Genomic DNA, 18949 nt, shown 5'->3' with positions numbered 1-18949 from the left:
GGCTAATTGAAAAACTTCAGACGTCTGCATTAAATATTCCACTTTATTTTTGCTTAATGAGAAAACAAAATCAGCACAATCATATCCCCACAGTGTAACAGGTCTTTGTATGCCTTGCTGAATAATTAAAGAAATTTGTTCCTCATATGTTGTTAATGTTTTGTTAAAGTTAAATTTAATATATATCCATTCTAAAGGCAACTCATCTTGAGCTAAAGTGCCTATAGGATATTCAAGAGTATTTCAATGTATAATTTAATAACTCTATCTGGATCAATACGTGCCAAAAATGCATCTTTCCATTTTCAGAGAAGATATACTTACATGCCTTCATATAAGCATTAATATCCCCAGTCTCCTTTATAGGTAATTATGCTCTCCTATACTCTTCATTAGCATTTTCAAAAGCAAGCATTTGCAGCAGTTGTCCTCCAGCTTCCTCTCCTACCATCGTTCTTTCCAATGTTAATTTTAATATACATAAAAACTTAATATATGGTTCATAGAAAGTTACTGCCTTTTTCAACCAACCACTATCATCCTTTATAATAAGTTGGTTGGGCCACACCTTGAACCGATGATAGACATTGTCCCAGGATAGAAATTCTTTATCAGCAGGTCTCAGGGTAGAACTGGATATGTGACCCTGTGCTATAGCACTGTCCAGAGTGGTAAATGCAGCTTCTGAAGAGGAATGCAGGCCTGGCCTCTAGACCTCCACCTTCCAGGCCTGTCTGGAGAGCCTGATGCCCTGGCAAAAGAGATTCCTTCTCTCCAGAGGAGCACTGCAGTCAAATGACATCTCAGTGATGAAAACTATCAGTCCCCAAAGGCATGCCACTGAGCAGAGATAGCCTCAGTCATGCACCTCTGCCCATCCCCAGTCCCTCGTTTCAATAACTCAACCCTTTCATGAACTAGATGGCAATACTTGAGGCAGGATGATCAGTAGTTTACTGGCCAATCTGGGCTCTATGAGATGCTCTCCCTGAAATCAGAGCCAGAAGGAAATTCAGTATGAAAGCTCTTTGTAGACAAGCTCAACAACCCGGTTCAGAGCCTGGGACCCCATGCGGTAGGATAAAGTGACTCCCATGCTTTCTGCTCTACCTTCAACACTCATGCTTTGGAATGCACACCCCTACAATGAGATCAATACACATGGAATAAAAATTAAACATAAAAATTAATGAAGACAATGCAGACAATGTTTTAAAGGATCCTGGGAGTCCTCACTCTGCACTTCCCTTTCCTTTGCCTTGGGAACATCACCTGCACCAGTGGCTGAGACTTCCTGCAAGAGAGAGAGGAGAGATGCACTGTTCATTCCGCTGGAGCTGTGCAAAGACCAGAGCCACCTGTCTTTTCCTGATAGTGGGAGCTGGGCCCAAGTGTGGGCTGCTCCTACTAGAGGAACCACAAGAAGAGGACCACCTTCCTCAAACCTTCCTGGAAGTCAGAGTACGGGCTATGGACTTCCCTCAATCCTCAGAGGACTCTCTTTCAGCGATGGCTCAGAGCCTCTTAGGACAGAGAGGGACCAGAGCTTCTCCCCAAAGCAAGATCCCTGTCTTATCTGACAGGTATGTGGGCTTAGGGATGGGACAGAGGATGTGACAAGGTTACATGTAGCACAGGGGCTAGGTTAATAAAGAAGTCAAAGAGGAAAGAAACCTGGAAGATTCCTCATCTGTTCTTTTTTGCTCTATTCATAGGGATGAGGTGGCAGTGTGGGGTAGAGGACTAGGACACAGCACAGCCTTCTCTGCTCATGGTTAGCTTTCTAGGCTGCCTGGTCACTGTGACCAGCATCTTTTCAACTGTGCCACTCTACTACCAAGGCTGACACAACTGGTGGACCATGTAGCAATAGGACTGTACTGACTTAGCGACATTTGGAATCACACAATGATCATGTGTCACAGATGGGTTTCTTTTTTTAGAAAAGGATTAAAACAAAAACTATTTATTTTGTCCGTATGAGTGAGTACACTGTCCCTGTTTTCAGACACAACAGTAGAGGGTAGTAGATGAGATTAGAAATGGTTATAAGACACAGTGTGGTTGCTGGGGATTGAACTCAGATCCTCTGGAAGAGCAGTCAGTGGTCTTAACCACTGAGCCATCCCTCCAGCCCCAGTATATTGTATTTTCAATATTGTTTGTTTTATTTCTTTTCTCACCTATGTCTGTATGGTGTTTCTGTGAGTACAGGTACTGATGTGCCTGTGTAAAGGTCAGGGACAACCTGAGCACAGGTCCTCACCTTCTACCTCTCGTCCATGGCTGTGTATGCTAGGCTAGCCCTTCCCCTAATCCTAGAGACTGTCCACTTTAGGCTCCTATCTCCCTGTGGGAAGGGCTGGATGACAGACTCTACTGCATCCAGGTTCATGTGGCTTCTAGGGACCTAAACTGTTGTTGGGTTTGTTCAGATGAAAATAAACACCATTTCACAGCCCTGGCTGGGCAAGGCAGCGCACGGGTCTTTGCTGCTCTTGCAGAAGACTTGAGTTCAGTCTCCAGCACCCGGGTCAGGTGGCTCACAACCACCTGAGACTCCAGGTCCAGGGACTTCCAAGCTCTTCTGGATCAACCTACATGGCAAAAGCAGGGCTGGGAGCTGGAGGCTTCTGGTGTTGGCTTCTCCCTGCAGTAGGGGGCAAATCATGGGCATGTGAGGTAACATGGAACCCTGTAATTCTACAAAGTGCAGAAGCTCCTGATGTCCCTCATGGTGCCCCAGAGCCTGCTCACCACACATGGAGGCTTCAGTAACATGGCCTTGTCCTGACCTGTGTGCACTGTGCATCCTCACTCTCTACCTCCTGCTTTTCGGCGTTGGAAGTCTCAGGTGTAGGAGGCGCCTACCATAGGCCTCTTTTGTCAGCATTTCAGCATTTTACATTTTATGTAGTTTGTGGTGTTCCTGTGCCATGATATGCACATGGAGAGCAGAGGACACAATTTGGACTCAGTTCTCTGCTTTCATCCATGATCAAACTGAGGCCATGAGGCTGGGTTGCAGAGCCTTTACCTGCTGATCTGTACCCACTTGACCTTCACCAGGCATCCTTTGCTGTACACAGATATATCAGCCTGTGACCCTCATCCTCCAGACTCTTATGAAGCAAACCCCATAGGTGTGGAGCTCTCATGTTAGCCAGGGCTAAAGGGGAAGGCAGCAAGCCCTTCAGGAACTCTAGAAAAATGTCTATACTGGGACTAAACTCGTGCTGCCATGTAGGGCTACATTTTTCCTTTAAAACAGAAGGATGTGTGGTGGTGGTGGCACAGGCCTTTGATCCTAACACTTGGGAGGCAGAGGCAGACAGATCTCTGTGAATTCTAGGCCAGCTCCCTCTACAGAGCTAGTTCCAGGTCAGCTACACAAAAAACCCCTGTTTCCAAGAGTAAAACAAAGAAAGAGAAAGAAAAAAAGAAAGAAAGAAAGAAAGAAAGAAAGAAAGAAAGAAAGAAAGAATGAAATTATATTTTGTATACAATGAGATGCCTGCCTGTCTATGCCTGAACCATCATGGTAACTATAACTCTTGTCACATCTTCATTAATTCAAATACTGAAGGCTAAATGGGTAAATCTTAATGACAATACAATGAGGGGGTGTGCTGCAGAGAATGTTGGTTTAGTGGCTAAGAGCAGAAGACCAGGGTTCAGTTCCCAGTGCCCACATGGTGGCTCCTATTAGGCTGTAATTGCAGTTCTAGGGAATCAGTCTGGACTTCACGGGCACCACACATACCACATTGTGCACAAGCATTTATTAGGTGAAACACTCAGGCCCATAAAAGTAAGTAAATAAAATATATGCTTAACAGACACTGTGATTCAGGAAGTTCTTAGTGACTTTGGTTATCATTTCTCTCTCCTGGAGACCTGTCTTCCTCATGGCTCAGCCTCCCTGGCTTCTAGGACATTCCCTAGCTCTGTGGAGCATGAAGTACTCAACACCATAAGCCAAGCATTGCAAAGCCATCTGCACCTTCACTGCTACACCTTCTCCATGGCTGTGTCTAAAGGGAGAGACTTGGAATCCCACAGATGCAAGGCCAAACCTGTTGGGCTATGTGAGCCCAGCCACCCAATAGTCAGATCTATTCCTGCCCTTGGCTATGGCATGAGGCTCTTAAGACAAATTAATCTGAAGGATCTCAACAGCTATGCTGTTAGACCTCTCATTGCTCTGCCCGACCTCCAAGCTCCATTTTACTGGCTCAAATTCACACCCGAACTCCTCTCCTGCCTCAGCCACTATCAGCTCTTCTACTCCTCTCCACCTGTGCTCTGAATAATCCACAGTAAGGTGGACGTTAACCTCTTGTGGACCTCCAGACGTATGCTTGTGATTAATCTTCATTGGCTGTTTTGTATGGGTAGGCGGGTTCTTCTAGTCTCATGCAGAACACTGCTCACACATTTTGGATCTTACAACACCCTCTTGATTGAGAATCCTGACTAATGACTGACTGAGCCTTCCATGCCTGAAGTCACCCTCTTTCTCCCAGTCCAAGATGAGAATCCCCACCCTAACCCCATGGTGTCCAGTTTCATCTCAGAAGCTAGACTCTGCACTGCCCTTTACCTTTTGGTTCTCTGCCTCTAATTCTGTTAAATAGTTACTCTCTTCTTTAAAACAAATTCATTTTGTTGTTTATTTTTTGAGACAGGGTTTCTCTGTTTGGCCCTGGCTATTCTGACATGCTCTCTGTAGATCAGACGTGTCAGGAAACCAGATATCTGCCTGCCTCGCCCTCTTAAGCACTGGGATTACTGGATTGTGCCAGCATGTTTAATTAAAAATTAATTAGTGGCAGTGCATGTTGGCACATGCCTTTAATTCCATGCGTTGGGAGGTAGAGGCATTGTGAGTTCCAGGACAGCCAGGGCTATAAATTAACACCTTGTCTCAAAGAAAACAAGCCAAAAATGAAACAAAAATGTTGCAATATGGTCTTAGGTATATAACTGAGTCTGTTCTTGAAGTCTGAATCCTCCCACTTTCACTCAGGTGCTAATCAGCAGGCTTCTGTCTTGACTTTCACTGAGCACTCAGGGCTGCCAGGACTGTTACCTCTCCCAGTGTAACTCCTGACTCTCTCATCAGCATCATCACAAAACTCCTGCTAAGAATTAAGGAAACCTGAATTCTAAGGAACAGTTGGAGCTCCAGTATTTCCAAAGCTCACTCTAATACAGATGGATCCTATGCTGCAGTAAAATGGTCACAGCTGGAGGTCTTAATTCCAGGACTTGGGACAGAGGGGTCGGAGGATCCTGAATTCAAGGTTATTTTTATGTTACATTGTTGCTCAAAGCAAGTTGGGCTGCTACAAGATACCCTGTCTCAAAACTATACCAAACACACCTAAAATGAAACAGAGGAGTTTGAGTGGGTACAGATGGGAAAGCTCAGCACTTTATGGCTAAGCCACCTGCTGCCAGCACCAAAGTCCATGCACAGCCCCAATTCTGAGCTGTGTCTGGGACCCCACTTAGGAGCACACAGCAAAGTAGCTCAGATCCAGGGCTTTTGGTCTAAGAGGAATTCAGGCAGTCACACTTTGGATGCCAGTTCTCCAGCTCAACTGCCTGTCAGCCCAGGATCTGGTCTTAGTCATGGCTTGGCACCCCTAAATTCTTCCCAGCTGTGCTCTGAATTCACCCTGTGCCCCGTTCTGATGAATCTGCCATTCTCCATTGGAGTAGCCTCAAGGAGTCCGTCACATCTGAAGCACCACTCTGAGTGCAGTAAATACTGCAGGGGAGGGGTGTGGCCAGCAGAGCACCCACCCCTTTCAGCTGTAGAACATTTAGCTCTAGAGTGAGCACTGCTGTGCATTGTGGAACTTAAGCAGTATTCCAGCCTTGGCCTGGGAAGAGCCATTGTCACCCACACTTTCTGGGGTGACATTGTCTCCTGAGGATAGAGTCAGTTCAGGAGCAGCAACTGATGTTCACAAGAGACAAACTTTCTTCACCAGCTGCCCATGCTGGCCCTAGGATCTGGGCTTTTTGGGTGACATGAATGCTGAACCCCCCAGGTAGATTGGTTTTCAGGGGTCAGGTGGTTATTGTCACCAAAGGTATCCACATGGATATGTCATACTGTACTAATTCCCATATTAGATCCCTTCTCACGGGTCACAGAGGCCGTGCTGGGTCCTAAATGTGGACCCAGGTTCCTGCGCACTTTTGAGGAGACTGGTCAGGGCGCAGGCTTCAGGTCATTTTGTTTGAATTATTTTGGGGGATTTTATTTCTACTGTTGGGGATAAACCTAGGGCTGCCATGTGCTGGGAAAAGGCTTTGCCACAGCTGTAGATCATCCCTAATTATAAACTCCTAAATTCTCCCAATCCTGGAACTTTCTAGGTCCCTCACATGATGCAACCTTTGGGGGATTTCTCACATAGAATCATGGGGTGGATTGCATCCCAAAGAGAGACAGTGTGAAATGTTCCCCAGTGTCTGCCTGTGGCTGTGGTGATGAGAGTGGATGTAGTAACCAGTGGATGGCAGGGCCCATGTGAAACCCTTTTGGTTTCCACTTGAGTGGAATCTTCACCATGCCTTTTTTTTTTTTCTTGAAACACAGGTTGCCCTGGAACTTACAGTCTTCCATCACCCTGACTCAGTTTCCCATGACTGGGATCACTGGCTTAAAATACTATGCCCATCTTTCTTTTTTTGTATTTATAAATCTTCTAAAAACCAGAAGGATCTAGAATTTAAAATTTTGCGGTCCAATGCATTTCCAACAGGGGATTCTTGACCTAGGAGTGTCCAGACCAGTGTTTATTGTGTGGCTACTTCATTCCCATAACAGCTTATGTTTGACAAAGAGTTCCAAGGTGTGATGTCACTGGGCATCAGGCGGTGTCCCAAATAGCAGCACCGACTCAGGTTGTAATTTAGGCTGGAGAAACTTACTAGGACCCTGGTAATCCTAGCACCCTGGGGCCTCACATGTCCTTAGTGTGATCTAGCGATGAATCAACTGCTCTTGAGGGTGGATTGGAATTCTAGTCACTGTGAGGCAGGAGCATTAGGACCCTACGGCCACTCTGGGCTCCATAGGAAGACCCTGTTTCAATAGTAAAAGGGGTCACCTGCGAGTTCTTACTGTCTTCCCTGAGGCCTTCCTGCTGGAGTTAGAATAGCTGTCTCACCAAGTTGAAGTAGAGGGCAGAAGGTTGGTTCCTTCTATAATGAAAACTAGTGACAGATAGTCTATGGAAATTCTAGAAAGATCTACAGGTATTTATGTCCTGTGCATGGGAATTGCTGGCTTCCCTGTGTCCTTTGCCTTTAATTTGCAGTCCATGGGGCACCTGGGAATGTCCCAAAACCAGGCTGCACACAGGGTTTGTCCCATGATTCTCACTTGCACCCAGTGCCTGCCTGATTGTCATAAGTGTGACAGAGCCACTGTATGCTCTCCTGACACCTGCAGAGAGCAGTATATGGGACCCTACCATCCCCACACTGCCCATCAGGGTCTACAATGTCCCTATATGGCACTGAGATGGTCTAAGCTCCTTCCCGCCTATATGCTGCATCAGAATCTGACCATTCCTAATTTCTTCCTCTCACACCCACACTAGAAGCCCTGTACCCACACTAGCCCCAGCTGGTCTGTTGCCTACTGACATCTCATGGACTCTGCCCCAATCCCCTGCCCTGCCCCGCCCTGCCCTGCCCCAATGCCCTGCCCTGCCCTGCCCTGCCCCAATGCCCTGCCCTGCCCCAATGCCCTGCCCTGCCCAGCCCCAATGCCCTGCCCTGCCCTCACTCAGCTGACATTGTGGACATCTCAAGACAGTCACTGGACAATGGCTGACACACTTGTCTGAAGACTGGAAATGTTTCTCGATCTTGGAGAGGAAAGAAGGACCCTCCAACTACACTGTCCTCTAAGGAAGTTTATTCAGGTGACGGATGACAGGGACTGTTTTGTCTCACGTCACACATGTCAGTAGAAAATATCCTAGGTATTGGATGGCGCTGTTAGCATTAACAGAACAAAGCACATAGTGTTGGGAAGATTAATAAATTATGAGTAGGATTAGAAAACCCCAAGCCTCTTCCAGGTCCTAAGAGGGCAAAAAATACCACCAAACACAGCATTAATGTGATAGGTTCGTTAAATCTAGTTACTAGATTCTAGTGTGATACCTATGACACTTTTTGTGTCATGCTCAGCTTATAATGACTAGAGGACCTAAGCTTGAGAGTCAGCAATGCCTCTCCCTTGCTTCTCTAGCTGCTGAGCATTGAAAAGCACTAATGAGACAGCATCTGTTTGCAGACATACTGGATTATTCTTCTTCACTTAATCTCTCTGAGTCACCTCCACTCACAGTAAGTCAGTTTAATTCCATAAATTGGAAATGAGTCACGTGGAACATATACTTTCTCAATACGATCACAGATTTCCACGTAAAAGGTGAAACATGAACTGTCCCACCTAAGTTCTGGGCTTGCACAGACCTGCTCTGCAAAAGAAACATGTGGTCACAGCTGCAGTCTGCATTCAGTATGGGTGGTCTTGAGGTCCTCCCTAAACTGCATAGATTAAGATAATTATCTTGCTTTCTATCAAAAGAATTCATTATGCCAAGTTGGCCTGTAGAAGGAGGCTAGTCTTTTCAGTATTTTATCAGATGTGCTTAATGTATATAATCATCGACAGTAAGTGAAAGATCTGTTTGGAATTGAAACTGAGTGATGCTGGAGGATGATCCTGAATGCACAATGAGCAGTGGAGGCACCAGAGCCCGGTGTGGATGCATAGCAGGCTACCACATTGAGCAGGCACCGCTCAACCACCTGTACATACACATCTCCTGAGATCTCTCTCCGTAATGGGAGATGATGGCGTCCATCTAGTATAGCACATGCCCTGTAATGACAAAAGTTACCTACAGGAGCTGTGGTGATGGCTCACAGGTTAGAGCATCTGCTGCTCTCTCAGAAGAACCACATGGTCCCTAACAATCATCTACAATGGGGAATGCTATTCCCTCTTTTGGATCATGAGGGAAATGCACTGAGGAGTGGCCCAGACATACATTTGAAAAAAAAAGATCCATTGAGTTACATGATAAAAATAAATATAATCAGCAACAATAAAAAACACAGCATATGAATGATCAAGTGAAACAGCACCTATAAAAATCTATTTCCCAAAATGACGTTGATGGTCATTATCTTTGTGGTTTAATACTAATGCTGTATTGTAAGAAAAACTGAGGCACATGGTTCTCGATTAGGATTATTTTATATTCCTTTGTGAAAGTTGTCATTTTTTCTGCAGCTCTACAGGCATGAGTGTGTGTTACTCAATATCTGGTGCACACAGTCAATAAGGAATGTGTGTTGTAGACTGATATAGACTAGGATGAGCAGAATACATGACAGCATGGATACAGTATGGCAGTGATTACATCATAAAGTGTGTGTCCATAAAAAAAGTCACATTATCCACACAAAAGACACTATCACCCTGTGTACCCCTTGGTGGCTTTGAATTCACTATTTACTCATGATGCCTGGACCATGCAAAGATCCATATCCAGCTGTCAGCTCTAAGTCTACAGGAGTGGAAAGGACCCTTGAATAAGATGGTCTTAAGAGTCAAGAGTTACAAATCAATTTTTATTCATAAGGAATACAATTTACAAAAAACAGGCATAAAATGAACAACTAAAATGGTATAAAAAATGAAAAACAGTAACAAGAATATATAACTATGAAATAACAAAAAGAAAACTTCAATGAAAATCAAAACCAAAAACATTTCTTAACAGCATTTTCTTAATGAACATTTAGAAACACAGTTGTAGTGCTGTTTCTCCTCTAGGACATGAGATGTCAAGGCAGTCCCCTCAGATGTCTCTCAAATGGTGTTGTCGGTATGAGAGAGGAGAAAGACCTCAACCAGACAGGCTGGCATACGGATACATAAATGTAGGGTCTCTAAACATTGAGGAAATTATCTGAGAAGAAGAATATTCACCCACAAAAAGTCTTTGACTGTAAGGATTGTTGTCACAGGGAACTCCTGAGGAAGAAACTCATTCTTCAGGGGGCTGTCTTCCTGGGATCCGTCCTATTCCATGTCTCCTGCAGTTCCTGAGACCTGGGAGGAGAAGGCAGCGATTAAGACACGGATTTGGTGGGACACGCATACCAGCTGTCAAGTTGCTGCCTTCAGTCATGTGATATGTTATTTCTCTGTCACCATTTCTGGACTGCAGTTTCAAAAAGGGCAGAGAAGTGTAATTGCCCATAATTCAGTTTCTGAAAAGTGGTTAACATCCCAGAATACTTGTGCATAGACAGAGCAATGAATAACTCTATCACATGAGGTGGGTGACTGATTGGGTGTGGGGAGATTAGAAAGATGATAGGGGAAGCAAAGATGTATCCAATAGGCAAATGGTATCAGACATTGTTAATCTGACTCAGCTGCTTGTTCCTACCACATTTTGCTGGGTCTGGAGGTTGCTGGTCTTCTCCTGTTCATCTTCATCATTCGGGTTCATCTCAAACAAATATCGCTGTAACTCCTTGCACTCCTGCTTCAATGTGACCAACTTCTTCTTCATACATGCCTGGTCCATCAGGAGCCGGCTGTGCAGGTTGCTGGAAACACACTCTGCATAGTAAGATCCTGAAGCCTCTTCCTCCCATTCCAACTTCCAAATCCCACAAACTCCACCAGGACCCAGATTCCCATAAAGACTTCATAGACTACATCTCCATACATGTAAGGCTGCTCCACAAACAGCAAACGGCCAATCCAGGGAAGAATGAATTGTTTCTGTGACCCAACACCAATAAGAGTCCATGTCTCTCCAAAAGAACAAGGGATCTACAACTATCCATGAAAGCCCAATGCATCGGGACAGCATCAATTAGTAGGCAGTAAACAACCACAAGAGGACAGTAGAACCAAGGGAGGTCATGCTAACCATGTGGTCCACACATTGAGCTTTGTTAAACCTGGTATGACCCCAGAGGCCCAGGTCGGCCTAATAACACTCTGATGCCTGAATCAGTGTAGTTCTATCCAGAGCCTTCTAAAGATGCATAGACACTGTGGTGATAACTGACAGTCTCTTATGGAACTGAATCTGAGTCCAAAAGACCCACGGCACAGTGATATTTAAACAGCAGAAGACATGGACCCAGAGCTGCAGACCCCCCAGGCCAGAACAAAGAGAGGCAGACATGGCCATTCCACAAGTGATGGGCCCTTCTGACCAGTACTTACCGATAGAAGTTAATCTCCTTCTTGAACTCCTGAAATTTCTCACGATGTTCAATGTTCTTTGTGTCTAAGTTGTGCAGTAATGACATGACCTCTTTCTCCTTTATCTTCAAGTTTTCATAAAATGGATTTGGCCTGAAGTAGGGGCTGGCCCCAGGAAGATAGAACCCAATGAACATCGAGGTTTAGGATTATAGGAACTCAGGCTGTGTCCTGTACTACCCCAGCCCTGGAAGGACACTTTCTGTATTCTACATATTTGGATCTTCTTCAGCTTCAGAAACTTGGAATTGTGTGCCCAGGACAACAGAAGCTAAGCACCCAGATAAAGGGTTCCCTGGCTCACTTTTTTCAATCAGGAGGGCTGGATCTGCATTCAAACCTGTTATGCTGTCAAGAACATAGGCCACAGAACTTACCCAAACACACACACACACACACACACACACACACACACACACACACACACACACACACATCCAGAAACCTCTGATTTCATTTTTCCTGTTTTGACAAGTGGAATGCTACAAGCCGAATAACTAATATTCTAGAGGCAGACAGTACACATAATTCTGGAGATGAGACCAGATACTGCCACAAACTTATAATCTGCCCAAGGCATACAAATGTATAGACAAATGTGACCACACAGGCAAAGAACTGTGCTGTTGAAAGTGGGGCTTCCAAAATAAAGCACTTACACCTCCATCAAACTATTATACAGGTAAATCCTGAGGTCAAAAAACAGACCCCTAAATTCCAAGTGTGCAGGGACATAGAAACATATAAAAGTTGTGCATATGCATGCAGACCTGTGCACACACAGACACACAAACTGGGACACACCCACAAGAAAAGAAAAGTAAACAGACTCAGAGAATGAGAAAGAGAGACAAAAATGGAAAGAGCACAATGAGAATCAATAGAAATGTATGCACCATTACTGTCTCAGAGTGTAGGGTACAAAGAAAAGAAGGAACAAGCCAGAGCCTCAGGACTTCTACTTAAGCATTGATATGAACAATGTGGGACCTGTCACCTAAGGGTGCTGCCATGAGATGATAGCGTTCAGTCACCTTCCTAGCAAGTACAAACACTGTCCACAAACTCACAGCACCTAGAACCTTGCAAAGCTGCTACCTCTCAAGGGCTTTCCAATTGTACACTGGGAACTCATGCTCCAGTGACTTTATCCCTGAATTCTTCACTCAGATCACAAGTTCAGATTTTCAACAGGCGAAATCAGAGAGTCCATTTCCAAACTCACTCCTCAGTAAGGGTCAGGTTCTGAATCTCCTCTCTATGGGAGATGAGGTTTAGAACAAGGTCGTTTGTTTGGAGCAATGCATACCTCTTGTTCATGCATCCACCTGTCACATAAAGGAGGCGATCTGTCAGCTCATTTCTCTCCTTGGTAGTTAGCTCCAGTTCTCTATTCAGCCTCTCCTCTTCCTCGTTGGCCTGCACCTTGTTTAGGATATTTTCAGGGGATGACGTCTGTCTGCAGGCCTCTGTAGGTAGAAGAAAACAAGTGAACCCGCATGGGGCAAATGCATAGAGCATACACAGACCACAGTGAGGTCCAAACAGGAGAACATGCTTGGAAGCCAGTGTCACTTCAAGGAGTTTGGTCTGTGTAAGAGGCATCCTAAGTGGATCACAGTTCCCCCACTACTATATACAGACCAAGAGATGTAAGCAGCCAGGTGTTCCCTATGCCCGCCCACACAGGCTTACAAGTACCAGAGAGATGCCTTCTCCAGGATTATTATCAGGTACGCAGGCTACAACCTTGTTTCAGGACCCTCAACCCTCTGGTTTCAGAAGTCAGATCATCAATTCAGCATCCACAATGACTTGATTGATCAGGGATACTCAGATATCCTACACTGTTACTCTCGTCCAATAACTTTGCATTAAAAATTCATGTAGGGGGAGGACATGGTCAACAGACTTATTAATTTCCCCTACTGAAATGACAAATGCCCCAGAAGTGCCAGTAGGTTACAGGCTCTTTCTCTACCTGCCCCATATAGTTTGGCTACTGTAGAAAAATATCTTCCACACAGAACCTCTAATGTATGAAGGCAAGATTGGCCCCGTCGGCCAGAGGTAGTCAGAGGAGTTCTAAGAATATAAGGTAATGGCCAGGAGCACAATTCTCTCCCTCTTACTACTGTCAGACAGTCACTGAATTTAAGAAGCAATGAAAGTGAAGTACATCGATGCCCTGTTTAATTCAGAAAAGTTATCCCCTCCATGACTACTTATTGTGTTATTATATCAATTTAACATACCGAATGCACTATAAAAGTAAAGACTAGAAGTTCACCCAATAATAGCATAGGCATTGCCATATCCTCCATGTGGTTATGGAGAAACTAATGATGTGAAAACCTTGACTTTCAGGAATTGTGATAATCATGGAATTCAATATCTGTGGAGATGTTCCAGTGGTTGTGGCCCATTACTAAAAAGGCCAGCGGAAGACCCCCACACACACCCCTGACAGGAAGCTCAACATACACTGCCCAGAACTTACTCCACATTCCCCATGTCCTGTGTCCATCATTCCCTTTAGGTTTCGTTTGCTTCACTCTAGACTCTTCTCTATCAACATCAACTCTCCCAAAGCGCCTACAAAGACGGGCAAACATGTCTGTGGATATATCTTTTGGACACTAAGAGAAAAAGTAGGGAATTGGTTGTCACAATGATACTGGTGACATCACAGGGATTCCAAGGTCTCTCTAGGAGACAATAGAATGTCCACGAAGGGACGGCTGATGTCATGGATAACAGACTTTGCCTCCCTGCTAATGTTCTCCCTGTACTGAGCAAAAGCTGATGGACCCTTTTCAGGGGACTTCCCTGTGGCATAGCCACTGAGCACCACATGCTTCCAAAGCCAAATTTGGCTCTAGGCTTGATTGGAAAAACCTAAGTCATTGCTATGTATCTAAATGAGTGCTTCCTCCCCAATCCCTGCACAGAAATGTTTCATCCTACCTCAAATTCTCCTCAGTCAGCAATATTACCCATTAAAGATTACTGAGAAATCACACCAGTTCCTATAAGTAGCCAAAGAGGTCTCCTGTCTCATCATGTGCAGGTGCATGAAATCACACCCAGAAATAGCCTGTAGGGTAGGTTGCAATGTGGGTGTGTGTTATAGGTACAACCTGAAGCTTTTTGCTTAACATTTGACAGTTGCCACCAGATTCCTTAGGAGAAAGAATTGCATTCATTATGGTCCTGGCAACAATGTGGTGATCTGTTAGGAGAGGAAACTGAAATATTGGATCCACCAGTGAATGCACCCTCAGGCTGAGTGTGGAGCTCTCCTCTTTGCACTTAAGTTACCAAAGTAGGATTGCTTACAGGCCTCTCTAAGCTATAACGTGTGATTTCATCTGAAAAATAAAATAGTCAGCAGATGTTGGGGGGGATGCAGCCAAAGGAGTAGGACAAGCCTAGAGACATAACTCAGTGGACAGAGTAAGAAACAAGCATGTTCACTCCTGTTTCATGGATCACCCCACAAAACACAAAAGCATCTATCGTACTAAAAAAAAAAAAAACCAAGTTATTTTATTGAATGCATACACTAATACTGTTTACAGTATTAATGGCAAAGCTCAGATTGGGGGCAGATCCATGACTTGAACTATCTTCCTGACAACATATAAAGCAATAAATAAATAAATAAATAAATAAATAAATAAATAAATAAGAAAAAAACACAAAAATAAAAAACACAAAAAGCACAAGCCTCTCATGTGAAGTTACAGAAGAGTGATCCAGTGGTCACTTCTGACCAGGCCATTTTAGCTATGACAGTGCATAGTGACCCTTAATTTGATGGGTCCTATATAAAGCTTTGTGCAATATTGTCATTTTAACAAACCTCATCCAGAACATACATAACGACACAGGATATGATTGCCATGTCCTTGCTGTGTATCAAGTTATTTTTCTGTGTCCTTGATTGTCAGGCATATTACAGCAACAATCTGAGATGGCTGGTAGACTTGGAAGAAAGTGGATATGAAAGATCCCCATTTGATATCAATACAGCCATTTCTTAAGCATGAGAATCTTTTAAGCTGGCCCTCGCTTAGCCCCTAGACGTTAGACAATAGATCAGAAAGTACAGAAAGCACATTCCCACCCACTCTCTAGGAAGCTGCCGGACCATAAGAACAGAGGGTATAGAACATATTTACTGCAGGGCAATTACAAGACAGGAAACATCTCTGGGAAGCTGACTGAGCACTATAGAAGTGAGATGTCCTTGGTACTGAATGCAGCTGTGCTATAGGCTGACATCGCTATAGCCTTGTCCTGGGAACTCCAGAAGAGAAACACCTGCCAAGACAGATATCCTTGGTCCTTGTCCTGGGAACCCCAGGATAAGAAAACATATATCAAGTCAGACGTCCTTCCTACTGAAATAGCTACATTGATGTGGTTACGGCCTTATCCCAGGACGAGAAACATCTGCCTAGTTATCCTTGGCACCGAAATAGCTGAGCTAATGAAACTGTGTGATGGTAAATGACTGTTTAAGCTGTACATTTCTGTTGTTCGAGGCTCCTCACATCCCTCCTGCGTGTGGACCATGTCGAGTCCCAGTGCATTGGTATCCCAAAGTAAACCTCTTGTTTTTACATCAAGACTGAGTCCTGTGTGTTCATGGGGTGGTGATTGTCCTAAGGACTCTTGTGAGAGTCTCCTCTGTCTGAGGGTCTTTCAGATAAAGATATAGTTGTGGGTTACACACCTCAATTCTCATTGGCTAATGCTGTCCTCACAGTCCTTGGAGGCCCCTTTGTAAGACGACCTGTTGGAAAGTGGAAGCAGCTTTATTTGAGCTCAGAGTGAACCTGACGAGCAACTTAGAGAACAAGATGGGGTAATTGAGAACCTGTCTAAAAGCAGCACAGAACCCACCCTTCATTCAAAGCATCATCTACCAATTCTTGTATTTTTACCATTCTCTGCCAACCAGTCTTTCATTCAGGAAAGGTAGAAAAAAACTGGAAATGATCTTTGTATTCTAAGGACCTTGATCTGTCTTTCCTTAGGTCCACGTTAAGAACAAATGAAATGGGTATCACCATCTGAACAACTTAGTATCACCTACTCAGCCTTTCTAGTCTAATACTGTGCCTATGGCAATCTCAAGCTTCCCTGAGTGTTGCTGCCCCTGCAAGAAGAATGAAGAACTGAGGTCAAACCCCAGTGAACCTTTCAAGGGGTTAGAAGAAAGCCATCAGAGATACTGCACTTCTTTGTCCTTAGATTAAATCAAGATGATACAATGTGAATCTATTGGGCTATTCAACCATGCATCTTCCTCACAACCCCACCTATCTGAGTTCATTGCTTGGCAGAATTCATGCCCCAACATCCTAGATATTTCTTGATTCATTGCTGCCAAGGGCCAGGTTCCTGAGTTTTGTTTTTTATAGAATTGGGTGTAGTCAATCATAGTTGCCCTCTGTAAGAAATGACAAATATCTATAATAACTGACCACACTGTACTTGTGTATACAAGTACAGTAGTGGAAAATTCAGCATAACTGAGGAGTGGGAAATCACCACTGTGTCCTGGCCTTTCTCTGCCCATATCACAGCTCACAGGCAGCTGGGGCAAACCTTGAGTTCCTCTGTAGAAACAGAGTGATGTTGAATGGACACTGAGCAGGCAGAGCAACACAGCTGAGGCAACTCAATTCCAGCAACAAATGCATTATTTGTTTCCCATCTTAACAGCTCCTTTTGAGGACGTGTCCCCACACCCAGCTTAAACACAGCAATTTTCATACATGCCCGCCTGCTATTTCATATTGTCGCTGTAATACGCCTCCACATCTTAGATTTCAAAAAAGAAAAAAAATAAACCTGACACTGAGAAGGGTGATGCTTGTCAACATCTAGTGCGTTAGCGGCCCAGGTACAGTCACAAATAACCAGGACACAGGGGATGCAGAGCAAAGGCAGATGCAACTGCATGCAGCTGCAGGCTTATTAACCCTTATATAGGCATGAATATGCATTACCTCACATTCCCTTTTGGCAAGATATAATAAGATCGTTATTCCCATGATACCAGGAACAACCGAGGCAAGACTAGGCAAAGAAGTAAGACTAAGCAAAGGCTTCTCCTTAAAATATCTGTATAGCAAATCACCCCTCTTCCTAGTATCACAATATACTTATCATAACCCAGAGAGCATGAGAGCCGCTTCCAAAAAAAACGGACACAGTACAGCATAGTGTAAGATAAAGTGAGAAAAACATTTTCTTCTCAAGGGCAGCATTCCAGCCCCTGCTTGCATCTCTCAGCCGTCTTTCCTTGATCCTGTCTGGGAAGTGTCTCTCAGTGACTCCTCAATTTCTCTCTTTGTCCTTTTGTTTTGAAAGTAACACTTTCTATAACACAGCTAAATGTCCTTGAAGGGGTTTAATCATGCAAAAAGAAAGCAATATAATATATGATGTATGCAACCTTTAATGAGTGTATCTATTTTCTTAGGGGTATTATTCAGATACCTTCCCCGATCTGGATTTAACTTTGGTAATTGTTATCTGTCTACAAAATCAACAATATCGAATAAATATTCCAGTTTTCTGGCATAAAGTCCTCGGGAGTAAGAACTAATGATTTTGGAATTTGTTCGGTGTCTATTGTTATGTCGCTCATTTCATTTCTGATTTTTAATTCATGTATTGTCTCTCTTGTGCATTGTTAGTTTGTGGAAGGGGTTGTCTCTCTTGTGGTTCTTCTAAAAAAAAAAAGAGGAAGAAAAGAAAAAGACAGCTCTTGCTTTCCTTGACTTTGTATTTTTCTCTTTGTTTCTAAAGGCTTGATTTCAACCCTGAGTTTATTGCCCTTCTCAGATCCTACCAGACTCTCTATGGAATGAGGCTTTGCTCACCTTGGTAACAGCAGCATGGAGTAAATGAAGCTTCTGCTGATCTCTGTTGTGGTGTTGCACATCACAATCTCACCGAAAACCATGCATAGCCTGGTTTTAGGCTCTATTAAAGCAGCCCACTAATTCAGTGTTCCCTGCAAAGGTGCCATGGAACAGTAGTAACATAATTCTGCATGCACATCGACAGGTTTCTCCACGGTCTTCTGGGTCATTTGATAATAATTTATAGTGAATTCATGAATGAACACACACACACACACACACACACACACACACACACACACACTTTACTAACATGGTGCATATTCTTTGCACCCTAAAAATAAAGTGAGCGTTACTGAAAATGCACCAATAATGGAATTGAAGGAGGGAGCTGTGGGGAGTCTGGGGCTTAGAGTTACTTAAAAGACCCGATGCAGATTCTCCTTCTATTGGAGGAGAAACTTGATAGACAATGTGGTTCTTTATTTTCTTTCTCTAGAGCACACAGGACTAGGGTGGCAGCTAGGGCTTTGAGTGTGTTTGGCAGGTACTGTAGCACTGAATTAAATCCTAGGGCTGGCACCCTATTAATCATCTACAACAATTACAGGGCAGGCTGGATGACGACACTCAGCTGACAATGTGGACATCTCAGGACAGTCACTGGACAATGGCTGACACACTTGTCTGAAGACTGGAAATGTTTCTCGGTCTTGGAGAGGAAAGA

The 18949-nt window shown here is 44.1% G+C and overlaps 1 protein-coding gene across 1 annotated transcript; it reads right to left on the bottom strand.

Annotated features, from left to right (window-relative positions):
- Window positions 1-10397: 10397 nt before the first annotated feature.
- On the bottom strand, window positions 10398-12809 carry LOC134483401 (disks large homolog 5-like). The gene is made up of 3 exons (XM_063278682.1): window positions 12648-12809; window positions 11300-11443; window positions 10398-10668 (listed from the first exon to the last, which is right to left on the bottom strand). The coding sequence occupies exons 1-3, from the start codon at window positions 12656-12658 to the stop codon at window positions 10488-10490; spliced, it is 336 nt and encodes a 111-aa protein (XP_063134752.1). The 5' UTR covers window positions 12659-12809; the 3' UTR covers window positions 10398-10487.
- Window positions 12810-18949: the final 6140 nt, after the last annotated feature.

This window comes from Rattus norvegicus, chromosome 19 (assembly GCF_036323735.1).
Source record: "Rattus norvegicus strain BN/NHsdMcwi chromosome 19, GRCr8, whole genome shotgun sequence".
In the NCBI taxonomy this organism is placed as follows: Eukaryota; Metazoa; Chordata; class Mammalia; order Rodentia; family Muridae; genus Rattus; species Rattus norvegicus.
Note: the sequence above shows the minus strand (reverse complement) of the source record. Positions and strands in the feature narration are given on the sequence as shown.

Bases quoted from the DNA above. Each gene is read 5' to 3' on its own strand.
- LOC134483401 (XM_063278682.1), bottom strand. The intron at 10,669-11,299 runs GTAAGTACTGGT...GTGTGTTTCCAG, and splicing joins AAGGAGATTAACTTCTATCG to CAACCTGCACAGCCGGCTCC.